At 36.5% G+C, this 24045-nt stretch overlaps 1 protein-coding gene across 4 annotated transcripts in view; it reads left to right on the forward strand.

The window, feature by feature from the left end:
* Positions 1-24045, forward strand: part of CDK14 (cyclin dependent kinase 14) — a 604612-nt gene that overhangs the window by 485281 nt on the left and 95286 nt on the right. For all 4 annotated transcript variants that reach the window (XM_033194405.1, XM_033194407.1, XM_033194409.1 and 1 more), the window contains one exon: positions 21690-21829. In XM_033194405.1, the coding sequence (XP_033050296.1) occupies positions 21690-21829 (140 nt within the window). The remainder of the gene's footprint in view (positions 1-21689; positions 21830-24045) is intronic.

The raw sequence follows: 24045 nt of genomic DNA on the forward strand, positions 1-24045 counted from the left end.
GTGCAAAAAAAAAATTTATATATATATATAATTTAGCCAGGCGTGGTGGCATATGCCTGTAGTCCCAGCTACTTGGGAGGCTGAGGCAGGAGAATCATTTGAGCCCGGGATGCAGAGGTTGCAGTGAGCCAAGATCACACCATTGCACTCTAGCCTGGACAACAGAGCAAAACCCTGTCAAAAAAAGAAAAAGAAAAAGAGAAAGAGAGAAAAAAAAAAAAAGACAAGGAAAGAAGGGAGGAAAGAAGAGCAGAGGGGAGGGGAAGGGAGGGGAGGGGTTCTTTTAAGCTCCCAAGTAATCAGATGAGTTTTTTTTCTCTCTCTCTTTCATTTCTTTAAACACTTCCATATCTTCATGTATGATCTGCAAATGCCTGTCTTCAGTTTCCTACATTATGCTGATATTGTTAGTTTTAAGACATCAGTAGACTGTATTTTTTTGCCGCCAGCTTCTGATTCATGTTAGAGATATACCTGAAAATGCCCTTACCTACATGTACCTGGAAGTTATAAGTAGTTGGACTCCAGATGATACTAAATGTGCAGCTTTTTAATCCTATTCATTTGTCTTTCTTTTATTTCAGTTGTAAAGGTGAAAATGCTGATCCAAAAGATAAAAAGCCTAGCAATCATGCCAATTTGAGTTTCTTAAAGCCACAGATATGAAATGACACCTTTCCATTATAAATCATTTTATATAAAGAGCCAGATGTAGAGTTAAAGTCAGGAATAAAGGACTGTGAAACTCAGAGGTTGTGCTCAGTTGCAGTAAAAGATAGCCTCAGCCTATTTTATGCTCACCATCAAACCCCACTTTGGAGCATCCATGCCCCCAGATCTACAACCTCCTCCACATGAGAGACGAATGCAGGGTCTTCTGGGAGTCACACTATAAGAATAATTTGACCAGCCTCTTGGAAAAGCCTAGGCATCCTCTCACCACAGGGCATGACAGTAAAATAGAGGCCATGAAACTTTTAGCAGTGTTTTTTAGTAATGAACTTTAAGACTGGGCTCCCATGCACAGAGCAAGTTCCCTGCCTTTGTAAGACTGGTAGCCTTTCTGTTGATGAATTATTGCAGAAAATCGTTTCACTAAAGTTTCTACAATGTAGCAACTATTTCTGTGTTGGTAACAGCCAATTGCAAACTCCAGAAGCACTTAGGCTGTTTGATAATAGCATTTCAGTCAAATGCAGATTCAGGTAAGCATAGAGAGAAAAAACGAAAAGTCAAAGGCAAGGACTTGGAACTAGAAGGAGAACACGAGGTACCACTACTTATAACATAGAGTTGTGGTTCACTCATAACATAGAGTTGAAATACATCCTGCAGATTTGTTGTTAAAAGTCACTCCTTAAATTTTACATTCACATTCTAATGTAGGAGGAAGCGATCTTTTTGAAATAAGATCTGTTGAAAGAAATACACGAATTTTTGTTCTAATTATTTGAAAATCCCTCCTCCAATATATTCTCATATTTGTTGCATACATCACAGAGTAAATAAATTATTTCCCAGGACTTGAACTGCAAAACAAAAACGACAAACAAAAATTTTATGCATACTAACTTTAGCATCTGCCATGTAAGACTTTGCAGTATTTTCTCCCTAAACACACATCACAGTTACTCAGAATTCTAGCAGATGTCAGTTTGATACTCTGTAGCTCTGAGGAATGGTTCAGATGTTTGTGTGTCACTCTATTTGGAAGTATTTGAATGTAAGGATTGAGAAGGGGAAAAGAAGAATAAGGATGGCCAAGTAGAAAGCATGCTTTTGCACTGTTGTGTTGATCAATTTGGACTTGAGACCAGCACCCACTAGGCAGGAGGAAATCAAGACACTTCAAACTAAGATAGGCCAGGGAAACAAGAACCAATCATGGTGGACCATAAAATTAGGAAGTCACTGGACATTTAGAAAAAGGACAAACAGAGTGGGCCTGAAGGGGAGACTGTCAAAGAGAGGAGTATACTTTAATGTGTAACACAGCAAAACACAGTTACAAAATCTTCTTAAAATTTGGAGACAAATTCTGAAGCATATCTATCAAGAGAATGTTTCTATATCAAAGTATTTAAAAGAATATTGAAAATATTTGTACTTAAGGTACCTCACCATTATCTTATTTTAGTAAGCATTTAAAAACAGAACTACCATTTGACTCAGCAATTCCATTACTGTTTATATACTGTTTTGGAAATACTGTGATGGTTGCACAATATTTATATGTTTATATATCAAAAAAGGAAATAAATCATATTACCAAAATGGCATATGCACTCACATGTTCATCATAGTGCTATTCACAATAGCAAATACATGGAATCAACCTAGGTGCCCATCAGTGTTGAACTGGATAAGGAAAATGTGGCACGTATACACCATGGAATACTATGCAACCATAAAAACGAATGAAATCACATCCTTTGCAGCAACATGGATGCAGCTGGAGGCCATTAACCTAAGGTCCTATATGTTAACCTATATTAACATAGGAACAGAAAAACCAAATATTGAATGTTCTCACTTGTAATTGGGAGCTAAACATTGAGTATGCATGGACACAATGATGGCAGCAATAGACACTGGAGACTATTGGGAGGAGGGGGAGAGATAAAGGGGTTGAACAGCACCGATTGGATACTATGCTAACTACCTGGGTAATGGGATCATTCGTACGCCAAACCTCAGCAACGTGCAATTTACGCATGTAACAAACCTGCACATGAACCCCCTGAACCTAAAATAAATGTACAAGAAAGTAAAAATAAATAAAAATTATGAGACCTTTTTTGTATGAATTCACTCATGATCTCAATCCTCTTTACTTCATGTTTTTTTCCATTAATTGTAAATCCTCCAATGAGGTTTCTCCTACCAAAATATTTTCAGGTATGTACTCTAATTTGGGAAAGAATATTGCAGTCCCAAGGGACTCTTTTAACTCCATTTAGTAAGGTCAGTTTAATTTTTTACAAGTGTAGCAGTGGGGGAGAAATGACAATAGTGCCGTATGAAGTGTCACCAGCTACAATGTTCACGGCACACGTCTGTGCTTCACAGCGTGCCAGAATGCTTTGTCTGCATCATCTCATCTAATTCCGAAAACAACTCTCAGATGGTTTTCCTGATAGGATCATCTAAGTTTATTTTACAAATTTTATTTTTCTGTCTTCAGTTATTTTGTAGTCTGAAGAGCAGATCTATAAATACCTGTCTCATTTGCCATTTTTATACAAAACAGGGCTGAGGCTAGAGTGAGGCATGTAAGGTGCTCATTTTGGGTTCAGAATTTAGGTGGTGTCAAGAAAAATCTCAATGATCAGGATAAATAACACTTTAATGCAATATTTCAAAAACTCAAAAGATAGCTTCAGTGTCTTCTGTGCTCTCCATCAAACTACCCTTCATTCGCACCCAGCCCCACATCCACAACCTACTTCTGCATAAACACCAATACTGGTGAGGTTGTAGAAAAATTAGCCCCTTCATTTACTGCTGATGTCCCTCTAAACTGGTAAATAATGCGAAAAACAATATGGAAATGTGTTTGTGGCCATAAAGGTATCATGGAGCATTCAAGAAATTTAGTATCATCTAGATGCTCTGGATGTGTGAGAATGCTAAGTTTCTGCTCTCATAGAACTTCTAGAGTAGCGAGGACAGTAAACAAAATATAGACAGTATAAACTCAAAGAGTGCTAATTCCATGAAGACAGTAAAACAGAGCAATGTGATGAAACGAGCACTGGCAAGCTCTAAGCATATGAAAGCTGGGATTTTCACTTTTTGCCCAGTTCCATGTCCTTAGCACCTACAACAGAGCCTGTCCCATAGAAGGCACTCAGCTCGTATTTGTTGAAGAATGAAAGTGCTTGGTGGTGAGAGTATAGTGAATGTGGGGAGAGAGAGAAGAGGAGACTGGCGAGTGAAAGCAGAGGCTAGCTAAGGAATGGCCCTGCAGGCCAGAGTTTGGGATTTTGCTTTACTTCCGATTGGAAACCCGAGGAATTATGTTTTGAACCTGCCGATTTCACTTGTTAGTATTTCTCCCAAGGAAATAGATCAACCAAGTAAAAACCAAGTTGCCCCCAAATTCTCATTACTGTATTGTAGTTTAAAATTTTTAAAAAGACTTGGTATCAACTTAACAAAGATTAAGGGAATGGGGAAAGGTTTAACAAATCATGATTCAGGAACTCAGTGGAATATTACACAGCAATGTTAGAATATTATGTATGGAGATTTTAAAAACATAGGAAATGTTCCCTATGTTTCCTGAAAAAAGATGAATAAAAATATATATATACTAACATGTTACTATAAAAAGTCTGTGGACTAGCTGTTACTGTAATGTAATATACAAGATGAAAATAGTTGTGATGCAGTAGTAGAATTTTGGGTGATTATTTTTCTTCTTTCCCAAAATTATCTTTAATATTGTCACATTATTTTAATAACAAAAATGTTGCTTAATTTGTATAGAGTTTCTATTCAGGGTGATGATAGGGTTTTGGAAATACTGTGATGGTTGCACAATGTTATGAATGTAATTAATGCCACTGAATTGTACACTTAAAATGATTAAAATGGCAGGTTTTCAGTTATTTATCTATATTACCACAATTTACCAAAAACAAACAAACAAAAAAAAGCAGGTCTCTTCTGTAATCACAAGTGTGGCCAGCAGCCCCAAAGGTGGCTCCCAGCGATCCCACCTTCTGGTCTTCATCCCCGTCTCACATCATCCCAGGGTGGGTCTTGGTGACCAGTAGGATGTGGCAGAAGTTATTACACATTACTTCCAAGGTTAGGTTATAAAAGATTGCATCTCCTGTCTTGGGCTCTGGCTCCTTCTATCTCTGATCACTGGCTCTGGCAAAGCCAGCCAACGTATCATGTGCCCAGCCCTAGAGAGAGGCTCACATGGTGAGGAACTAAGACCTTTTGCCAACAGCCACATGAATGAATCACCTTGGAAGTGGATCCATCAGACCCAAACTTCAAATGAGTACATCCCTGGCTATCAATTTGACTGCAACTTTGTCCCTGAGTCAGAACTATCCAGTTAAGCTTCTCCCAGATTCCTGGTCCTGGAAACTATGAGATAATAAATATTTGTTGTTTAAAGAAAAAAGAAAAGAAAATATCAAAATTTTTATCTTGCTTTCACTGCAGCTATCCTCATGGGTATGCAATAGACACCAGCTGTTTTTTCCCTAACTTTGAAGTCTTGTTTTCTCCTCTTTTAATGGAAGTCCTGGTCCAGCAGACTTTATTAATTAATGTTAAAAAGAGTGATGTGTAGTAAAGTAAATTTATTTATTTCCATCATGACACCTCACAGTATCATGGTCACAAAGTTGAGTGCATCACTAGACCTTGGCCTGACATAAGATGCCTATAACCATGTTTTTGCATGTGAAGGAGATTCATAAAACTAGCTACATTACTAAGAGAATATTAAATGGCAAAGTGAGAATTTAAAAGTAAACAGCCCAAGTAAAAGAAAAGTCTACACCCTCAACAGGATACAGCATTTATGGATGTCTAAAATTTTTTCTCTTCACATGAGGGAAAATGAAAGCTAGTACAACCTCAAAATGGACTCGAGTAAAATTCAGGTATTAAAAGGAAATTTTATTATATAAAAACATATTCAGGCCAGGCACATGATTCACACCTGTAATCTCAGCACTTTGGGAGGTCGAGGCAGGTGGATCACCTGAAGTCAGGAGTTTGAGACCAGCCTGGCCAACATGGTGAAACCCTGTATCTACTAAAAATACAAAAATTAGCAGGGCATGGTGGCAGGCGCTTGTAATCCCAGCTACTTGGAAGGCTGAGGCAGGACAATTGCTTGAACCCAGGAGGCAGAGTTTGTAGTGAGCTGAAAACGCACCATTGCGCTGCAGCCTGGGTGACAAGAGCGAAACTCTGTATCCAGGATAAAAAAAGAAATATAAAAAAAAATTTCAGTGATTAAAAAATACAAAGAACTAAATGTACAAATTTTCTTGGACCTCTATACATGGTGTTTATATATCTAATTGATTGTTAAAAATTATATCTGGATTACACGCTAATAAGACTTTTTATACGTTCCAGGATTTTCTAAGTGCTCTAGAATCATCATATCTTACTTTCATAATGAGAAAAAAGCAAGCTATAAATATAACCTGTAGATGAAATGATACCGGGAAGACAGCACCAATATCTGAGGCATGTAATGGGCTCTGCCTCACTTGCTGTATGACTGAGGCTACGTTGCTCCTCCTGTCTGAACCTCAGCTCCTTCCTCTGCAAGATAGGATGATGATGATCACCTCATAGGCTGGGTGTGTAGGATAAGGGAGATCACATGTGAAAAAAATCACTAGCACATAGTAAACCATATGTTTCCTTCCCCTTTATATATCTTCCCCCAGTATTTAGGACAAGGGTTCCATCTCCTGGCTGGCCATGTCTTGTGTGTAATGGGAAGAGATGACATCATTCACCAGGTCGTTGGTTCAGTGTACAGTCGAAAAGACACTGTGGGTTAGAGAAGACAGATAGGAAACTCCTTGTAGGAGTGGAAAGCATTGAAAAGGATTCTGACATTTATTTCTTAGAGAACAGGGCCCAGGTAAAGGATGCTCAGCTGTTCAGCAGTCAATCCAATTCTTGCTTTAGACATAAGCCGTTTCTCTTTCTTTCATAATGAAAGCATATATTTTCAAATTCCAGATGCAATATCATAAGATAAAAAGCTGAAATTAGAGTGCCCAGCAAATAGATTCTTCATTTGCTTTGAACTAAACTTTAATAACCCATGACCTCTGACCTAACTGAATATTCTTTCATTTTGATATAACTGGGAGCACTAGTTTTGGTGATTTTCTGCAGTCCTAACCATTTAATATGTTTAATCTACAAGATAATTTTTTAAGGGATAAGGAAACATTATCTTTTCTATATCAACACAGAGTGCTAAACTATATATTGCCTTTAAGAAAAGTTCTGTTTTACACTTTTCTTATTATCTTGGATCATGTCCAATGTGCAAGGAAATAAACATGTGAAGAAAGAGTTCTGTGGAATGTTAACTGCTCTGCTATTTTTCTTCTTTTTATCATGGCCCAAGATTCACCAAAGTTGAGATAAATTCACCATGCCTTCTTTAAAAAGCGTAACAGCAAGGCATTCTTCCTGTAGGAGTCAGACTGTAAAAGGTGATTTCCTTTTATTCCATTTGGTTTAAGCCTGTAACAAGCATTAAGTGAAAAATCTGATATATTTGTTAGGGCATTTATTGCATTACTAAGTTATACTTTCAGTTCTCAGTGAAAGGTTTACTGAGAACATAAACTTTGAAGAAGTTTGTTCAGGATTAAAGATATGTATTTTCTTCTCTTTTTGTGAAATAATATTATATAAAATTATGCCTTTCAGGGGCTATTTTTAGCACTATTTATAGTCAAAGGACATACCATTCCAAAACCCCCTTCTGATGATGAGATTTGTAACTTCTCTAGGGTTTCAGAAGAATGAAAAGCTAGGAAGCCACCATTTCTGTTAACTCCATTTACCATAATGCAGATGCACCAATAAGTTAAACTTTTTACCAGAGCCTTTGATGGTGGAAATGTTTTTCATACTGCTTGGGTAATTTGGACTAAATATTTATAACCAATCTCTCTGAAACATAAGCCGTTCCTAAATTTTTACATAGATTGAATTTTTGGATAAATGAAGATTTGTATTTAAACTCCCATTCAATCTTTTATTATAAAAAATGAGAGTCATCTGTTTCAGTTGAAACAGTGTTTTAATCAACCACTTTGAATTCAGGAAAATTCGGTAATCTTTATACTCCAAATAGTATAAATATTAAAAGCATCACAGGAGTATAACGTTCACTAACAATTTACTTTGCTTCACTCTTGATTTCCTAAAAACATTTTAAAACCTGTGAAGTCAGTGAAATAATAAGATGCCTATAATCGATTTAAGCAAGTTATGGAAAGAAAAGGTCAGTCTTCACAGTAGTCCTGTGAAGTGGGAGAGGGCTATTAACTTTATCCTGATCTTGTATCCAGAAGTTGGAAAGGTCGTGAGTTACCTAATGCCTTTCAGGTAGATTACAATGGGATTTCATATAGGGCGGGTTTGTGTGGTTATGAAGGTCTAGTGCTTATGATAGATAGGGTATAACTGTAAATAAAATAACTGGGAAGCTGGAAATCAATTCTGTTGAATACACATCTTTGGGTTTGAGGATATTCTACGCTGACTTGTGAGGTTAGACTTTTAAGTATTCTGCAAACTTTATTCTTCTGATTATAAAGGTCAATTATTGTAAATGTATTTTTCTTCTATCAAGTCTTCTAGTCAGAGGATTGAAAAGTAATTATTGGTGCCTCTTTTGCTGTTTACTACTTTTTTGAAGTAAAATACTTAACAAAAATTATAAAATCATATAATCACTGGTTCACTAAATCTAGGGATCTTTTCTAAAATATAACTGAGATACGAGTATAATGACTGACAGGTTTGTACTATCCCATATATGAAAAATGCTATTAATGTTTGGGGATCTCTGATAAATCATAGGAAATTTTTTTAATTAGGCTATTTATTCATGTAAAATTATAGTTTAACTGCACGTGGGTTATAATGTTCTGTATAAATTATTAAAAATAAAACTTCACAACTGAAAACAGTCATTGCCAGTAGGCAGTGGAGAAGATTGCAAAAGGAATTAAAGTGGAATCTCTGCAAAAACAATGTAGCGAAGCAGTTACCCTATTCTCTCCTGTAGACGGTAGGATGGAAACATGATCTACTTTTGTAGGAGTTAAATGAAAGTAAGTTTAAATAAATGAGGGCTCTTGTTGAAAAGAATATAACAAGTTCATGTATATTAGTCTTTGAATATTTTATGATAATGTCTATCAATGGATTTTTGAAAGGTAAATATGAAAATAGTATCACATTAGTACATAGGAAAGGCTGCTATAATTATGTCATAAGTTAACAGATTTTTAAAAGCAGATCACCCTTTCTTTGGTTTTGGAATGAACTTAAACATTTGAAGACATCTCTTTTTCCAGGAAGGGTAGAAAATAGTGATAAATAAAAATCAAGGCTGGGGAATTACTACCAAGCTAAGCTCTGAAATCCAAAGCAAGGATTTAATATTTTCCTTTTTCTGGCCCACTTTTGGCAGTTTAGAATAGCCTTAAGAATGTCAGTGCTAGCGTTTTCAAAAACTTGATTTATTTCAGATCCTGCTGAAGGCTCTTGAACACTTTCTGTACTTTTCCATCAGGTATAGTTGACTGCAAGGGCAACTGTGTATTGAGTAAGGGTTAGATCTGATGGGAAAACCTAGCAGTGTGGATTCGTATGATTATTCATCTTGTTCACGTTAAGGCTAGACTCTCCCCGTTGTCCTTATTTAGCATAGGACAGTGGAGGTGTTAACAAGAATATAGAAAGAGTAATCTCTATAGCAATAAAGTTCAAAATTAAAGGAAAAGGGAGAAATATGGAAAAATGTAATGTGTTCTTAAGGAAAACTTTAGGAATAATCTAATAACCCCTTTACCAACTGAGTAATGTACAGCTAGCAATAACTCTTTGGCATAGCATGCAATGGACACTAAGATGTAAGTATCAGAAGTCTGAATACTCTCCATTTTGTAAGCATGACCCTTTGATCATCTGGATCAAATAAAATAATACATGGGAAAGCATTTTGTGAACTGTAGAGCTGCCTGCAAATAGCATTATTCTAATATCGCATTGGCCATCTAGTGAGCTGACCATTATGAGAATGAGTGTCTGCCAGGGAGATTGTGGCATTAAACAATTTCATTAGAATAAATGAATAAGAATTGAGTATTTTTATGTACTAAAACTACAACCTATTTACAGAAACTAATATAAAAATGTTATCAGTTTGTTTTGAGGGGAGGAATCTCATTAATTTTTTTTTTTTTTTTACATTGAGTACAGTGAGAAAGGAAGTCCCAGTGTTAAACAACTCTGTGTCTCTATTATTAATGTAACTATGAGTCTTGTCTCTCATTTCATCACACAGCCCAGCGCCTGGGGTTGAGAAGTACGCTGCACAGGGCTGAATCTTTTCTTCTGTTAGTCTTTATTTTCCCCAAGAGTTAATTCCAATGTCAGAGATTCAATCATGTTCTGCTTGACCAATTCCTGTCCCCTCCTTGCAAAATGAATAAATTTAAGCCTATTTGCTAAAACTAAGTCATTTTTTGAAAAACAAAAGCAGTGTTATGACCATAGTACTCCCTCTAAGACAAAAAGCTTTGATAACAGGGGGTTACATGAGCATTTGAGCATTTTGCTTTTGATGTGTAGACAAGAAGACTGTTGCACCTGACAGTTCTGTTCAGTAGTTAAGGAAAACAGACAGACTTGTTTTTATTGGTGGGTAGACTTCTTCACAAATCATCCAGCTCATTTTCAAGCGATCAGATGTCGATTAATTCAGTGGACAGCACCTGCATTGGCATCCTTGCCACAGAGATGTGTGCTGTCAAATGAAGGGATCCAGGCTCTGTGAAGAGTGTGACAGTGCATAAAGTATGAGTATAGACCCTCTGCATCACTCACTCCAGGTTGGTTGCTCTACTTCCAACTCTGTAAAACAAAGCACACTATTATGCTCCAGACATAGGCCCATAATGATTGTAATAGTATCCCATCACCATATAAAATGCAAATGAGGAACATTCTAGAACTTTTTGTTACCATTTAAGCTTTTTTTTCTTATTTATTTATTTTTTATTATACTTTAAGTTCTAGGGTACATGTGCATAACGTGCAGGTTTGTTACATATGTATACTTGTGCCATGTTGGTGTGCTGCACCCATCAACTCGTCAGCACCCATCAATTCATCATTTATATCATGTATAACTCCCCAATGCAATCCCTCCCCCGCCCATGATAGGCCCCAGTGTGTGATGTTCCCCTTCCCGAGTCCAAGTGATCTCATTGTTCAGTTCCCACCTATGAGTGAGAACATGCAGTGTTTGGTTTTCTGTTCTTGTGATAGTTTGCTAAGAATGATGGTTTCCAGCTGCATCCATGTCCCTACAAAGGACGCAAACTCATCCTTTTTTATGGCTGCATAGTATTCCATGGTGTATATGTGCCACATTTTCTTAATCCAGTCTGTCACAGATGGACATTTGGGTTGATTCCAAGTCTTTGCTATTGTGAATAGTGCCGCAGTAAACGTACGTGTGCATGTGTCTTTGTAGTAGAATAATTTATAATCCTTTGGGTATATACCCAGTAGTGGGATGGCTGGGTCATATGGTACATCTAGTTCTAGATCCTTGAGGAATCGCCATACTGTTTTCCATAATGGTTGAACTAGTTTACAATCCCACCAACCCATTTAAGCTTTTTATATGGAATTTTCTATCTCTATTGCATCGTCTAATATGTAAATTACACATTTTTACTCTTTATATCCAGTTTTCATGAGCTAAAACATTAATAAATTCCAGTGGAGAGTTTTATAGAGATTTAGAAGCCACCCTTGGGAACAAAATGTAGCTTGCCTTAGTTGTTATACAGCAGATGTATCATCAGTTTTAGAGGGAGTCTTTTAGAACGACAGTGTAAAAATAAAACCCTAAATCAAAACAAACATCCATGCAGTCCTAGTTTATAAGTTAACTTTAAAAAGGCAAGGGATCAACTTCCTTCCCACTTCAAAAACCAAACCAAACCAGAGGAAAAAAAAAAAGAAAAAAAGAAAATGACATCCTCCGGGGGATGTATAGTTTGAAGAGGTTTTTTAAGAACCAGGACTTGAACATAAGATGTTTTTGCTCAAAAATGACTGTCGACTTTTTAAATTTTTGTTTCTCAGGTAATGTGAAACCTCTATAGATATAACCATTGATATACTCAGTACTCAAGCAAACATTCAGTCATTTAGCAGATGTTGTGTCTCCACATTGTATTAGAAATGCTGCCTCCCAGCCGGGTGCAGTAGTTCACACCTACAATCTCAGCACTTTGGGAGGCTGAGGTGGGCGGATCACCTGAGGTCAGAGTTCGAGACCAGTCTGGCCAACATGGTGAAACCCCATCTCTACTAAAAATACAAAAATTAGCCAGGCGCAGTGGTGTGCACCTGTAATCCCAGCTACCCAGGAGGCTGAGGCAGGAGAACTGCTGGAACCCAGGAGGCAGAGGCTGCAGTGAGCCGAGGTCATGCCACTGCACTCCAGCCCAGGCAACAGAGCAAGACTCTTTTTTAAAAAAAGAAAGAAGGGAGGGAGGGAGGGAGGGAAGGAGGGAGGGAGGGAGGGAAGAAGGAAGGAAGGAGGGAGGGAGGGAGGGAGGGAAGGAAGGAAGGAAGGAAGGAAGGAAGGAAGGAAGGAAGGAAGGAAGGAAGGAAGAAAAATAAATGCTGTCTTCCAGGAAGTAGCTCTCTTCATCTTGCCACAACCAATGGACCTCCTCTTTATCTTTTTTGCACCACCATTTTTGTCCTCCACTTTCCATTCTGTCTTTTCAACTTTGATGGTACTCTCTAGTCTGGCAGACTCCAGGTTTACTTTTCTCTTTGTTTTCAGGAAGGCTTAGAAACTTAGGTTAGATTTTGAAGAAGCATTAGTTACAAGGCTGACTGGAGAGAAGTGAGAGGCACTGTTTGTTCCTTTCATTGGTGGTGGAGCAGGAAATTCTGGTAGGTCAGCCCTGGCAGGCCACTGTGCTAACTCTTCCTGCCTCTAGTTCACAATCTGGTTCTTCTGAGATTGGAGGATATTGTCCTAGCATTAGAGCTAGGACAACTCTTAAAGACAATCTATTCCATCTTCCTCATTTCTGAGGTACAAAAACTAACCTGTACAGGGAATAAGGAGAATATCCTGCTCTATATTTATGGTCTAAGACTGTTTTTCACTATTTATGTTACCTTCTTTCATACATTTTTTTTAAAAAACTGCAAGGAGACAGAGAGAGAGAGAGGGAGAGAGAGAGAGAATTGCATGGATAAGGACTTAAAAAATCCAGAAAATTCTTTATAATTAGAAGAGCAGCATACTGTTATTTTCAACTGTATTAAAAGCACTCGTTTCATAGTTATTCGCAATATAAGATTCTCATACCACACATACTCTGATTTCAGTATTTATGTCTTGTCATCCAGGTTTATAATTTGAAAATTCCTTAGTTTTTTTTTTTTAAGAGTTTTCATGAACAACAAACATGCTTTTACAGCATAAATGTGGAATGAACGTAACAGTCTCTTGTCTGCTATGTTCCAGGTTTTTCTGACCCCTTGTGAACATACAGGCTCACTGAGTATACCCCCACCAACCTGATGGGCCCAGTTCCATCAGCCTAAGGCAGATTTCCACTCAGTGACCTGGGATAGAACAACTGAAATCGATAGGAGGGCCTCACCATTGGCAGCAACATCTCTGGGTAGGCTGGAGCATCTCTTGAGGCATCATTGGGAATCCCCTCAAGACGAGGAAGTTCTAATTTCAGCCACTCACAGGAGGGCAGCTTTCCATCCTTAATACTTGAATATTCTTTGTGAAAAATCTGCAGTATTCCATCTCTCTAAATGGCTCCATCTTCTGAATTTTTATTATAGTCCCCCTGACCTGGCCCTCTCACATGGCCCAGTGTTCATCCTTCTTGATCACAATGTAGAACCATCCAAAAAGATTGTCCAGTTCTCTTTTGCTAAACAGTCTTACCCTCCCTCCAGCCTATGTCAAACACTGATCAGTTTTCTGTTTATATAATTTTGGCTTTTCCAGAATGTTGTATAAATGGAATTATATATCTATAAGAGGCCTCTTGCCTCTTCACTCTGGATAATGCATTTGAGATTTATCTAGACGTTGTGTGGTGAAAAAATGTCAGCCTGAATCAACTTCAGATAATTAGTTTTTTAGAGTAAATAGAGGTGACCTAACAGAATTAGTTTTAAAAGAGAGGGATGGGGCAATGAAAGAATACCAGGGAGAAAGACCTAAAAATTATAAGTGTAGGTGATTATTTTGTGATTATTCCAGGGAGAAAGACTTAAAAATTGTAAGTATAGATGATTTTATAGTAACTAATTAAATTGCGGGGATTATAAATATACCCCTATAGGGAAAAAAAAATCTCTTCTACTACTCCTAGTACTAAAAGCCACCTAAAATGCTGGATAAAATACACTAAGCAAATGATTTCAGATGCACAGCTGAACCAAGAAGGAAATAGGTAAAATCTCCGGAAAGGCCAAGAATGAAGAAAGACAGGAAACCAGAAGGGTAATCAAATGCTGAAGTTGCAGCTGCCCTGAAGTTGTTGTCTAAAATAGACACATGGAGCCACTTAGGGATCAGGAAACAAGGCCTTCGGCCTGAAAAATGTAGGGAATCAGAGCTGAGATTCTCCACATAGAGTGGGAACCCTCAAAGAACATTAATGGGCTTCAGTAATGTAATTCAGCCTCAGTAATGGATTCAGGAATAACTGCTTCCAACAAAGAAAGACCACAAGGACAAGTGTTGGTGCCAGCCTTCACTCTGGATGGGGATGTAAAAGTCTGATATGAGAATTTCTACATATTTATGTTTAAATTTACACAACTTGCATGCTCTTGGAAACCAACAGCAAGAAGTTGGAGTACCCATGTATTGGGAGAGTCTCAGGCCTTTTGACGGAAGCAAAAGAAAATCCGTATGGAGAAACACATTCTCAATCCAGGCCCCTCAGGTTTCCCATGGATTAACATTAGACAACCATGGGCTTACAATCCAAAATTATAAAGCATGTGAGGAAAAAGTTTTTGCAAGTGAGGATCAGTAGCAAAAGCAACAAAATTGAACTCTCCTCTCACCCAACATTTTAAGTATTAGGAGTTATCAGACCTACAACTGTGTTTAAAATGTAAAGAAATAAGATCATATAAAAAACTTAAGAGACTATCAAAACTGAATAGGCAAATTTGTCAAAGAATTGAAAAGACCTTATAAAATCAAAATGAACGGAGGAAATAGCATATTAGATGCAATCGATTAGATAATTCATTGAACTGAACGATGGCTCTGAAGTAATTGCCCAGAATGGAAAACAGAGGGACAAACAGATGGAAAACATGAAAGAGGAAAGACATGGACAATTTAATGAGATTGCATTGCATCCAGATTACAAAATGAGAGAAGAGATAGAGATGGGGAAAGATAATATTTGAGGGGTAATGGCTGGGATTTTTTCTTGAATTGATGAAGAACATGAAACCTCAAATTCAGGAAACACAGTGAGTACCAAGCAGGTTAAATAAAAAGAAGACCTAACATTGCGATTGCAGAACTCTGAAGAGGAAGAGAAGAGCACTAAGAGGCAGAAACAACAAACACCTATGGAATAATGTATTCAGAGGGTTAAGGGAAAATGCCTTGAACATGCATATAGAATTATTAAATATATACCCAGCCAACCCATTATCCTGTATGTGAACAAAACAGAATTCACCACCAAATGATGCTCATTGAAATAACTGCTATCGTTTGTATTTCTGGTACAAAAAATAATCTGGGAGGCAATATCTGAAACGTGAAAAGAAAGGTGATTAAATAAATTAGTAAACATGGGTAAATAAAATAACATTAACAGTAATAATAATAATGTCTAATATGTGTCCTTAAAAAGCACAGAAAATAGAAATAAAATATTAGACAATAATAACATGATAGATGGGACTGTGTCATCAGAATTAAAGTATTGCAATATTCTTACACATGAGCGTAAAAATAAAATTGAACTCTAAATTTTAAGTTAAATAGAGTTAAATATTAAAAAGTTGAGGAGCCATCCCCTTGGAGAACTGAGAGTGAAGATATAAAGTATGGAAATTTTATTTTTATATCGATGTTTGCCATCAAGGATACTAAGACACTAAGCCAACCTACCCCAAGAGAGGTCACTGCTAGCTGCAGGTTGGGCAGTTCTGTAGTGTTCTTGGTCATGCATTTGCAAAGTTTCTGAAGAGCAATGGAGATTACCAGGCATACAGCATGACTTCTGTGCAAACAGATGAATTACAGAAAGTCATTACTATTCTACCAAGCAGCTCCATGAGAGGGGTTAACTAGGACACACGAGAATCAAATTAAAATCAGGAAAGCATTTTACAAGAGTTCTGACCTAAATGGGTAAACCTAGGGGAACTTCCTTTCTGTTGCCTCATTACTGGATTAAAGAATTGATCTTGCTTTTCTGGAGGTTCGTTTCATGTCCTGTTACTCCCATCTTCATACTCCAAAGCACTGAAGATTTCAAGTGTAGTATAAAGTGTGGTACATTGAAGTAGACTTCAGTTATTTTTACATCATTTCTGTATACTTTATTCAAAAAGAAGTTTTAATTTTTAAATAACCCTACTGAGTGTTTTTTTAACTAACATGACTCCAATGAATTGGTCAGGTCATGTGAAGTCACACACAGGATATTGCAGTCAGTATGACCTTAAATGAATGTTAAAGGAACTTGATGTTCTTACCCAATAGTGAGAATATGTGAAGCAACTTACAACGCCGCTCTTGCGAGAAAGAAGGCATCCAGGTTCTGAATGATGGTACACTGCCATTTATCCAAGCCTGTTGATAACTGGTTATGTTTTGTAAAATAAAATTTCTTGGAGAGGCTAGTTGTTGCATTAAATATTATTGTCATCATGCTGCTGGTTTTGGGAGAGCTCTAGTGTTCATTGTCCAAGCATTAAAGTGAAATGAAATATGAAGATGCAGTGAAGTTCATAAGACAAAAGTGAAATGGAAATGTTAGAAGCAAGCAGTTTTTCTCTTTTGGAGCAGTATTGTCCTACACTGCAACTGCACTTCCTAGACACCAGCAGTCAGAGAAACAATTCTTGCAATAAATAAAACTGGGCTACCTGATGCAATTGCCTTGGAAATGGAACTTTTACAACAGGACCCAGTTTATCAAACATATTAGCCAACTTATAGGCTTAGTGAGTGATAAGTCTAATGAAGTATTGATGAGCATTTTTACCAGGCCTCAAGCTTGACAGAATTGAAACCTCTGTGTTTGGATGATGATCAGCATGTTTGAACACTCAGCAAAAGATGCTTGTTTGTCCAGACGCAGTGGCTCACACCTGTAATCCCAGCACTTTAGGAAGCCGAGACGAGTGGTCACTTGAGGTCAGGAGTTCAAGACCAGCCTGGCCAACATGATGAAACCCTGCCTTTACTAAAAATACAAAAATTAACCAGGCGTGGTGGCATATGCCTGTACTCTCAGCCACTCTCAGGCTGAGGCATGAGAATCGCTTGAACCCGGGAAGCAGAGGTTGCAGTGAGCCAAGGTCATACCACTGCACTCCAGCCTGGGCAACAGAGTGAGACTCTGTCTCAAAAAAGGCAAAGAAGAGAGAAGCTTGTTGTTCAACAATTAAAGCGTGTTTACCATTCGTATGAGTTGACCTTTCCTGAAATCATGCAGTATTATGTCTTCTTGAAGTCTATTCACATTCTTGAATCTTATCAGTATATAAGGAATATAGAGTTATTGGGTGCCAAAATACCCAGCACAATACCTATATGTTTTTAATGTGCTACCGAATTAAAAACCTAAAAACTTTGAGCAGTCTAGGCCTTCTGTGATTTATTCCTTCAGTCATTTCAAACATTAATAGTGGTGCCTATCTGGCCATTTGCCTGCTACTATATGTTTATAACTGCCACATTTAAAACAGTGTACGTCAGATTTGTGTACCCATTGATTTTGTTGGCTTTCATCCAAGTCTAATGATGATTTCTTAATGTCTTTTTATAAATCTCATTTTGTGCTATTATGAAAACCTCCATTTTGAAAATCACAAACCTCTGGTTGAAAAATTCATACAAAGTCCGCATTGCACAGAAGCACATATCTTTAATGTCTGTCTCCAGACCAAAAAAGTATTAAAGCTAATTGAATGTCTACATTTGAGATGCAACTTAAAAGAGAGGATCTGAAGGAAGAGTGGGAGAGCTGTTAAGTATTTTTAGCAAAATGTATTTGTCTTGTTTAGGACATATGCTCTTTAGTAAATATTTTTTAAGGTAGACATGCCTTATGATTGTAGCTGAAATAATTGTTAATAATACAATTTTTGAAAATCTTGTAATTTTTTTGCATATCTATTGGAAGTTGTTTACCAGTTGTTATTGTTTCAAATGTGATTTTTGTTCATCTTTTTCCAACCTCTCTTGCAAAAAGAGAAGTTAACTTCTGGTAGTGAATTGAGCAGAAATGTAATTTTTTTAAGCCTGTTAAGCTGTATAACTTAATATTTGCATACTTAATAATCTGTTTTATTATACAATCAATGAAATGGTCATGTCTATTGATGTCAGTTCAACTGTATACTTATACTGTCTGGATTGTGTGTTTCCAGTTTTGTGGGAGAAACAATTTGTCAGTGTTCACCAGCTTCCAAAAACTTGTGAAAGCTTAAACACCTAAATTGATAATGAATGCAAAAAAGAAGAAGAAAAATTAAGAGGAATTACTAATTACATGGAAATAGAATGCATAGCTTCTTGAAGTTATACTTCTAAAATAGTTCTATCTAAAATAAACTCAATCCAAAAGAAGACAGGCAAAGAGAAAAAAGGTAAAGGAGGACAAAATAGGATGCAAAATTAATCTGGTAGCAGTAATTCCAAATATATCAATAATTGCAAAATGTAAATGGACTAAACTTTCTCCTTGAGAGATGGGGATTATTTAATTGGATAAAAATTAAACTTAGCTAACTAATATTTATGAAAGAGACACCCTAATATTACATGTATGAAACATTAAAAATAAGCAGGTAACAAAAAGTATGGCAGGCAAATACTAAACAAAAGAAGCTGAGGTCATTATATTGTATTAATGTAAGAATAAAATGAACTTTAGCCTAGAAAGCTTTATGAAAGATAAAAAGTGTCATGACATAAGTATTAGAGACTGAATTTACCAAGAAGAGATAATAGTGCTAGACTGCTATGCATTTAATTACCCAGCCTTATAATATAAAACAAAAATTGATGAAATTGCAAGGAAAGATTGAAAAAGATCTACCATCACATGGGAGATTGAGAACCACCACCACCATTCTAACAATCTGATAAGGTACACTTATGACTTCAGATAAAACTTCCAATTAAGATATCATACATGGATTGCCAAAAGTATCATGTCTTAACAACTTAGGTAGCCTGAGAAAAGAGGTTCTAGTGGTGACAAAAGCTCTGATGTCGAAAATGCATGTGGAAACTTAGAATAAAATTTCTAAACTAAAATTTTATATAACAAATATTTATATATTAACTAAATATCATAAATGAAAATTTGGTTATTGGCATATTAAAGTGTAGTCAATTTAGGGGGAAATGGGATTGTCTTATATTGATGAATTCCTTATATGAGACATATACATTACATTTAAAATATAGTCAACAGTTTACTCCAGACACAAAGATACAACTGTAAGTGTTTATAATTCTTCAAGATAATGAAACCATGCTTCAGATGTGATTCATGGCTTTTTGGAACTGGAGGGACTGCAGACATAATGTGGTTCATCACTATTTTTCAATAGATGGGAAAACTAAGATCAAAAATAGTATGTATTGCTTTGTATTTCATGTGTTTTACTTTCTTGACTTCTGAGTTAAGTACTTGTACACCAAGTATTGCAGTCACCTTTCTCTTCTTGTATTTACATGCAGTGTAACAACATACAGTTTGGGCAATTAATAATATTCCTTTTTTCTTTTAATAAAAGTTGTTTGTCTGAGTTTAGGAAAATGATAACAGTATTAAGCCTGAGACTCAGATCTAGTCCTAATCTGGTTGTTCTATTTTATCAAAACTATATAAAATTGATATGAAGGTACTGTTCACCATAATTAACTATGAACTGTACATTCAGTGTAAGTATAACTTTTAACCATGAAGCCTATCTCAAACTTTGCATATGATTTTTTAAAATATGAATGAAAAGTTGTACTAGTGATAAAGTCTTGGGAAGAGGAAGGAATAATATGGATGGCCCTGTGCCCTCTTAAAGGGGGAAAAATACCTGTTAAGAATTTTGAGAATGCTTTCTTTCCCTGTGGACAAATTTCTCTCTTCCAGGGAAAGACAGTTACAACCAATCCATTGATCCATTTTTTTCATGAACAGCCTTTGCAGCAGTCACACATTGAACCCATTTGTGAGGCCTTCACATAAGAAGATTTAGAGAGAAAGTCTCTTAGTTTGCATCTTTGTGGTAATATTTTTCTTTGCTTTTCCCCTTTTTCTTTCTCTACCCAAATCCATTACCTCGTGTTCTCTTCCTACCCCCATCCCCAACAATTTGAAGTAAATATGAAGAACTAGTTGAGGAGGGGAAGGAGGAGATTGTTGGTCATTGAGGAAACATGTTTTGTTGGCTAATTGTGTCTTGAGTAGCTTCAAGGATTTTTAAAGAAATACCTACTGGAAGGTGCAGCCACTTCTGGCTCCCTCACCCACTTCTGGCTGCCTCTGAGTCATTGTACATACTGCACTGGGTTTCAGAAACTGGAGAATCCATTGGGAAATGCCTTTAAAATAACCTGTTAGAGAAAGAAGAGCATGGCATATGCAAACCACTTTAGAGTCAAGGAGTTCTGGATGGATTTGAATCTCCTCTCAACCTGCTACCCAAGTAATCCACTGCCATCTCTGACTCCTACTTGGCTTCCACCACTACAAAATAGCAACTGTTAACCTTCTCAGACTATAATAAATATGAGTGTTAAAAGTACCTGGAAAAGTGCCTGACACATGTTCAACTATCCAGAAATGGTAGCCATTATCAGGAATACTTTTATTATCATTATTATATTAATTATCCAGGCTTGATTGCTCTGAGTAGAGAAATAGAGGTTCCATGAAAAGCAAGGCTGAGCTGGACTGAGAAGTGCTGCTACCCATTTGAAAGCTTATACCACATGAAAGACTATTGTTATGCTTTTTTCTGTAATCTTGAGACACATATTTTCTATCTACTGTTGTTTTAAAGGTCATCTTGAATTGATTCAGCCCTATATCATCTAAGCACATCCCCTTTGCTAACCTGTATTTTAATATTATGATAGTTGATATTTGACAGGGCACTGTTTCAATAATGTTATTTATATTCAATGCAAGAAAATGTAAATTCTTAGAGGAAAAGAAACTTTCATAACTGGAGAGTTTAATAGCAGTTTTAGTTTAATTCTCTTAGGTATTTATTATTAATTTTCTATAAATATATCCAGGTGTGGGTGTAGTACATAGATTCTATGAACAAATTCTAGCAATTATTTGATACGTTGTCTTCTGAAATTTTCTACCTTTGGACCTAGTTTTATCTTTTCTGAAAGTATCAACCCTTTGCCTAGAGCAGAAATATTTTAAATCAGTTATACTGTGATACCTAGAGTAAAAGTAACTTTGAAGTAACAAATACTCTAAGAACTAGTGTGCATTTTGCTTCTGTTTATTTTCAGCAGGTAATTTGTTTTTCTAGCCAAGAATAAATTGAAATCTGGAAAAATTAGGTAAGCTTTATGTCTTAGTTAGTGGATTTTCTTGTTTGGTCTGACGTCTCTTTTTTGCTCATGTTTTTAGGCTCAGCTATGTGAACCATGCAGAAGACCTGGCCTCCAAGCTCCTACAGTGTTCCCCAAAGAACAGACTATCGGCACAGGCTGCCTTGAGCCACGAGTATTTTAGTGACCTGCCCCCACGGCTATGGGAACTCACCGATAGTGAGTATGACAAATCCACAACATCCAGTCCAAGCAGTGACATCATTTTATTTTAGCATCTGTATGTAACGTGTATACAGAGATTCACATATTTGTGTGTGCACAAATATAAGATAATGTATGTTTGTATGTGTGTGTTTGCGTGTGTGTGTGTGTGTGGAGAGAGAGAGAGAGAGAACAGGGGAAGGGGGGCCATGTGTATATATATTTAGTGGAATCCTGCCATTCATTTGCTAGCTTACCAGACACAGGAAGAAAATGGATTCCTTTTTTGCTATCTCTGCTCTGCAGTCGGCAGCTGTGCATCTTTGTATTTGATTATGTGTGTGTCCAAAAAAATGATCTGAGCAGTCATAAAGGAAAAGGAAAATATGATTTACATATTTAGTGCTTTATGCATACAGTACTTTTTAACTGGCTGCAGTACACAGAGGAGAAGATGATTCATTTCTGTTTGATTCTCAGAGACCATCTTGGTTGTAACAATAACCTTAAAAAGGGCAGCTATGCAGCGAGCTGAGGAACAGAGTTGGCAATTGGCTAATGCACTGAATTGTCATGTACAGACTGAAGATGTATAATTCATTTTAACTGCAAATGCGCTTGGTATTTGTATAGACAGCTCTTCTCTGACTCTTTTAAAAGAAAACACATTCCTGGGTGGGTTTTGTTTTGTTTTTATAAAAGTCTTCATATTTATACAGCCTTTAAAAATTACATTTTAAATATTTGGGGGAGGATTTATGGCTGGGAGGATCTCAGATTTCTTCCAAAGTGTGAAACAGAATTCTTGTGAAATTTTGTACAAACTGTTACCGTCAGAATATTTTTGTTCAATGGTGATATGTTCTTTCCAAAGAACAATTAGAGATATTTCTTCTATACTCTTTTCTGATTGCCTTAAAAATTAACATACCGCATATATACATTAATATTTATCATGTGTTTATTAATCCTTGGTATACATCACTTACAGTAGATATACGATTATTTCTTCATTCTCTTGGATTTTAGACTTCTTTCACCCATCATAATATTGGATTCTCCTTGATGGCAATAACCCTTTATTTTGGAACTAAGTTCTAAGTACAACTCCTCTTGGGTATTTCTATCCTAAATCTTTTTTTGATATCCCACATTTATTTCTCATTACTTGTTTTTAACCCTAAAGTGACTATAGATTTATTAGTCTACTACTCCCCTTAATGCTTAGCAAATCCTCATTAACATTTCACATATTTCCAGCCCATATTTACTCAATACTCTGCCCTACTTCCTTTCTAAAGATTACTCACTGACTATTACAACAGCTACCCTCAAATTTTTTTAAATTAAAAATTAAATCCCTATGGGAAAATAATTTTTCTATACTGAAAACAAAAATGATGTAAATAGGCTCACTAGTTTATGGCTCATCACACTCAAACATATGGTTTGTTTTCCCGTTTGGTATAACTTGTAACTTGATATCACTCCTCCTTGGTGACATCTCAATCCCATCTGACTTGATGATTGAGTTTAAGCCAGGATTTTGATGGTCTATGAATTCTGAATTCTGTAGTAGTACTTTTCTGTTAATATGGACTTATTACCCACTTGCCACTTAGTTTATCAGCCAGTGGTTAAATCCAGTTTCTATCAGTGAGTAAATGCCTACACATTATCACTCGGCAGCAGACTGCCAAGGGAGACAGCCTTGTCCCCGTCATTAACAAGCACAATGTATGCAGAACACCAGAGGGGAATTAAAACCACAAAAAATACCTCAGGGTGGTATTTTTAATATGAGAATTTAATTTGTAATTTCACAGATTAAGAATTTTGGCTGCATTAATCCCTTTATCAGCTCACAGCAGGCTATTTGCAGAAGCATAACCATAAGGCGATATTCATTGGCAGAAACACGTCTTTGCATAACGTTAAACATCAGGAGCAGTGAAACCTTTTGAAGGGGGGAGAATAAAGATGAAAAATCATTATATTTTTAAAGCAAGATTCTACTAAATGCCTCCAGTAACAATTTTGAGTTATAGAAATGCATTTCTGTGTCTAGAAGATAATCATTATGAAGCATAAATCCAGTTGCAAGAAAGGACAATCCCAGTATTAAATACTATAGTCATTTCCATTTAGAACAACGTGGCTGTACTTGTAAACATGTTTACAAAACAAAGAATTCCCAGACTTTGGAGACTTTGGGAATTAGTTTCTTTAAG

This window comes from Trachypithecus francoisi, unplaced genomic scaffold (genome assembly GCF_009764315.1).
Source record: "Trachypithecus francoisi isolate TF-2019V2 unplaced genomic scaffold, Tfra_2.0 Lachesis_group4, whole genome shotgun sequence".
Taxonomy (NCBI): domain Eukaryota; kingdom Metazoa; phylum Chordata; class Mammalia; order Primates; family Cercopithecidae; genus Trachypithecus; species Trachypithecus francoisi.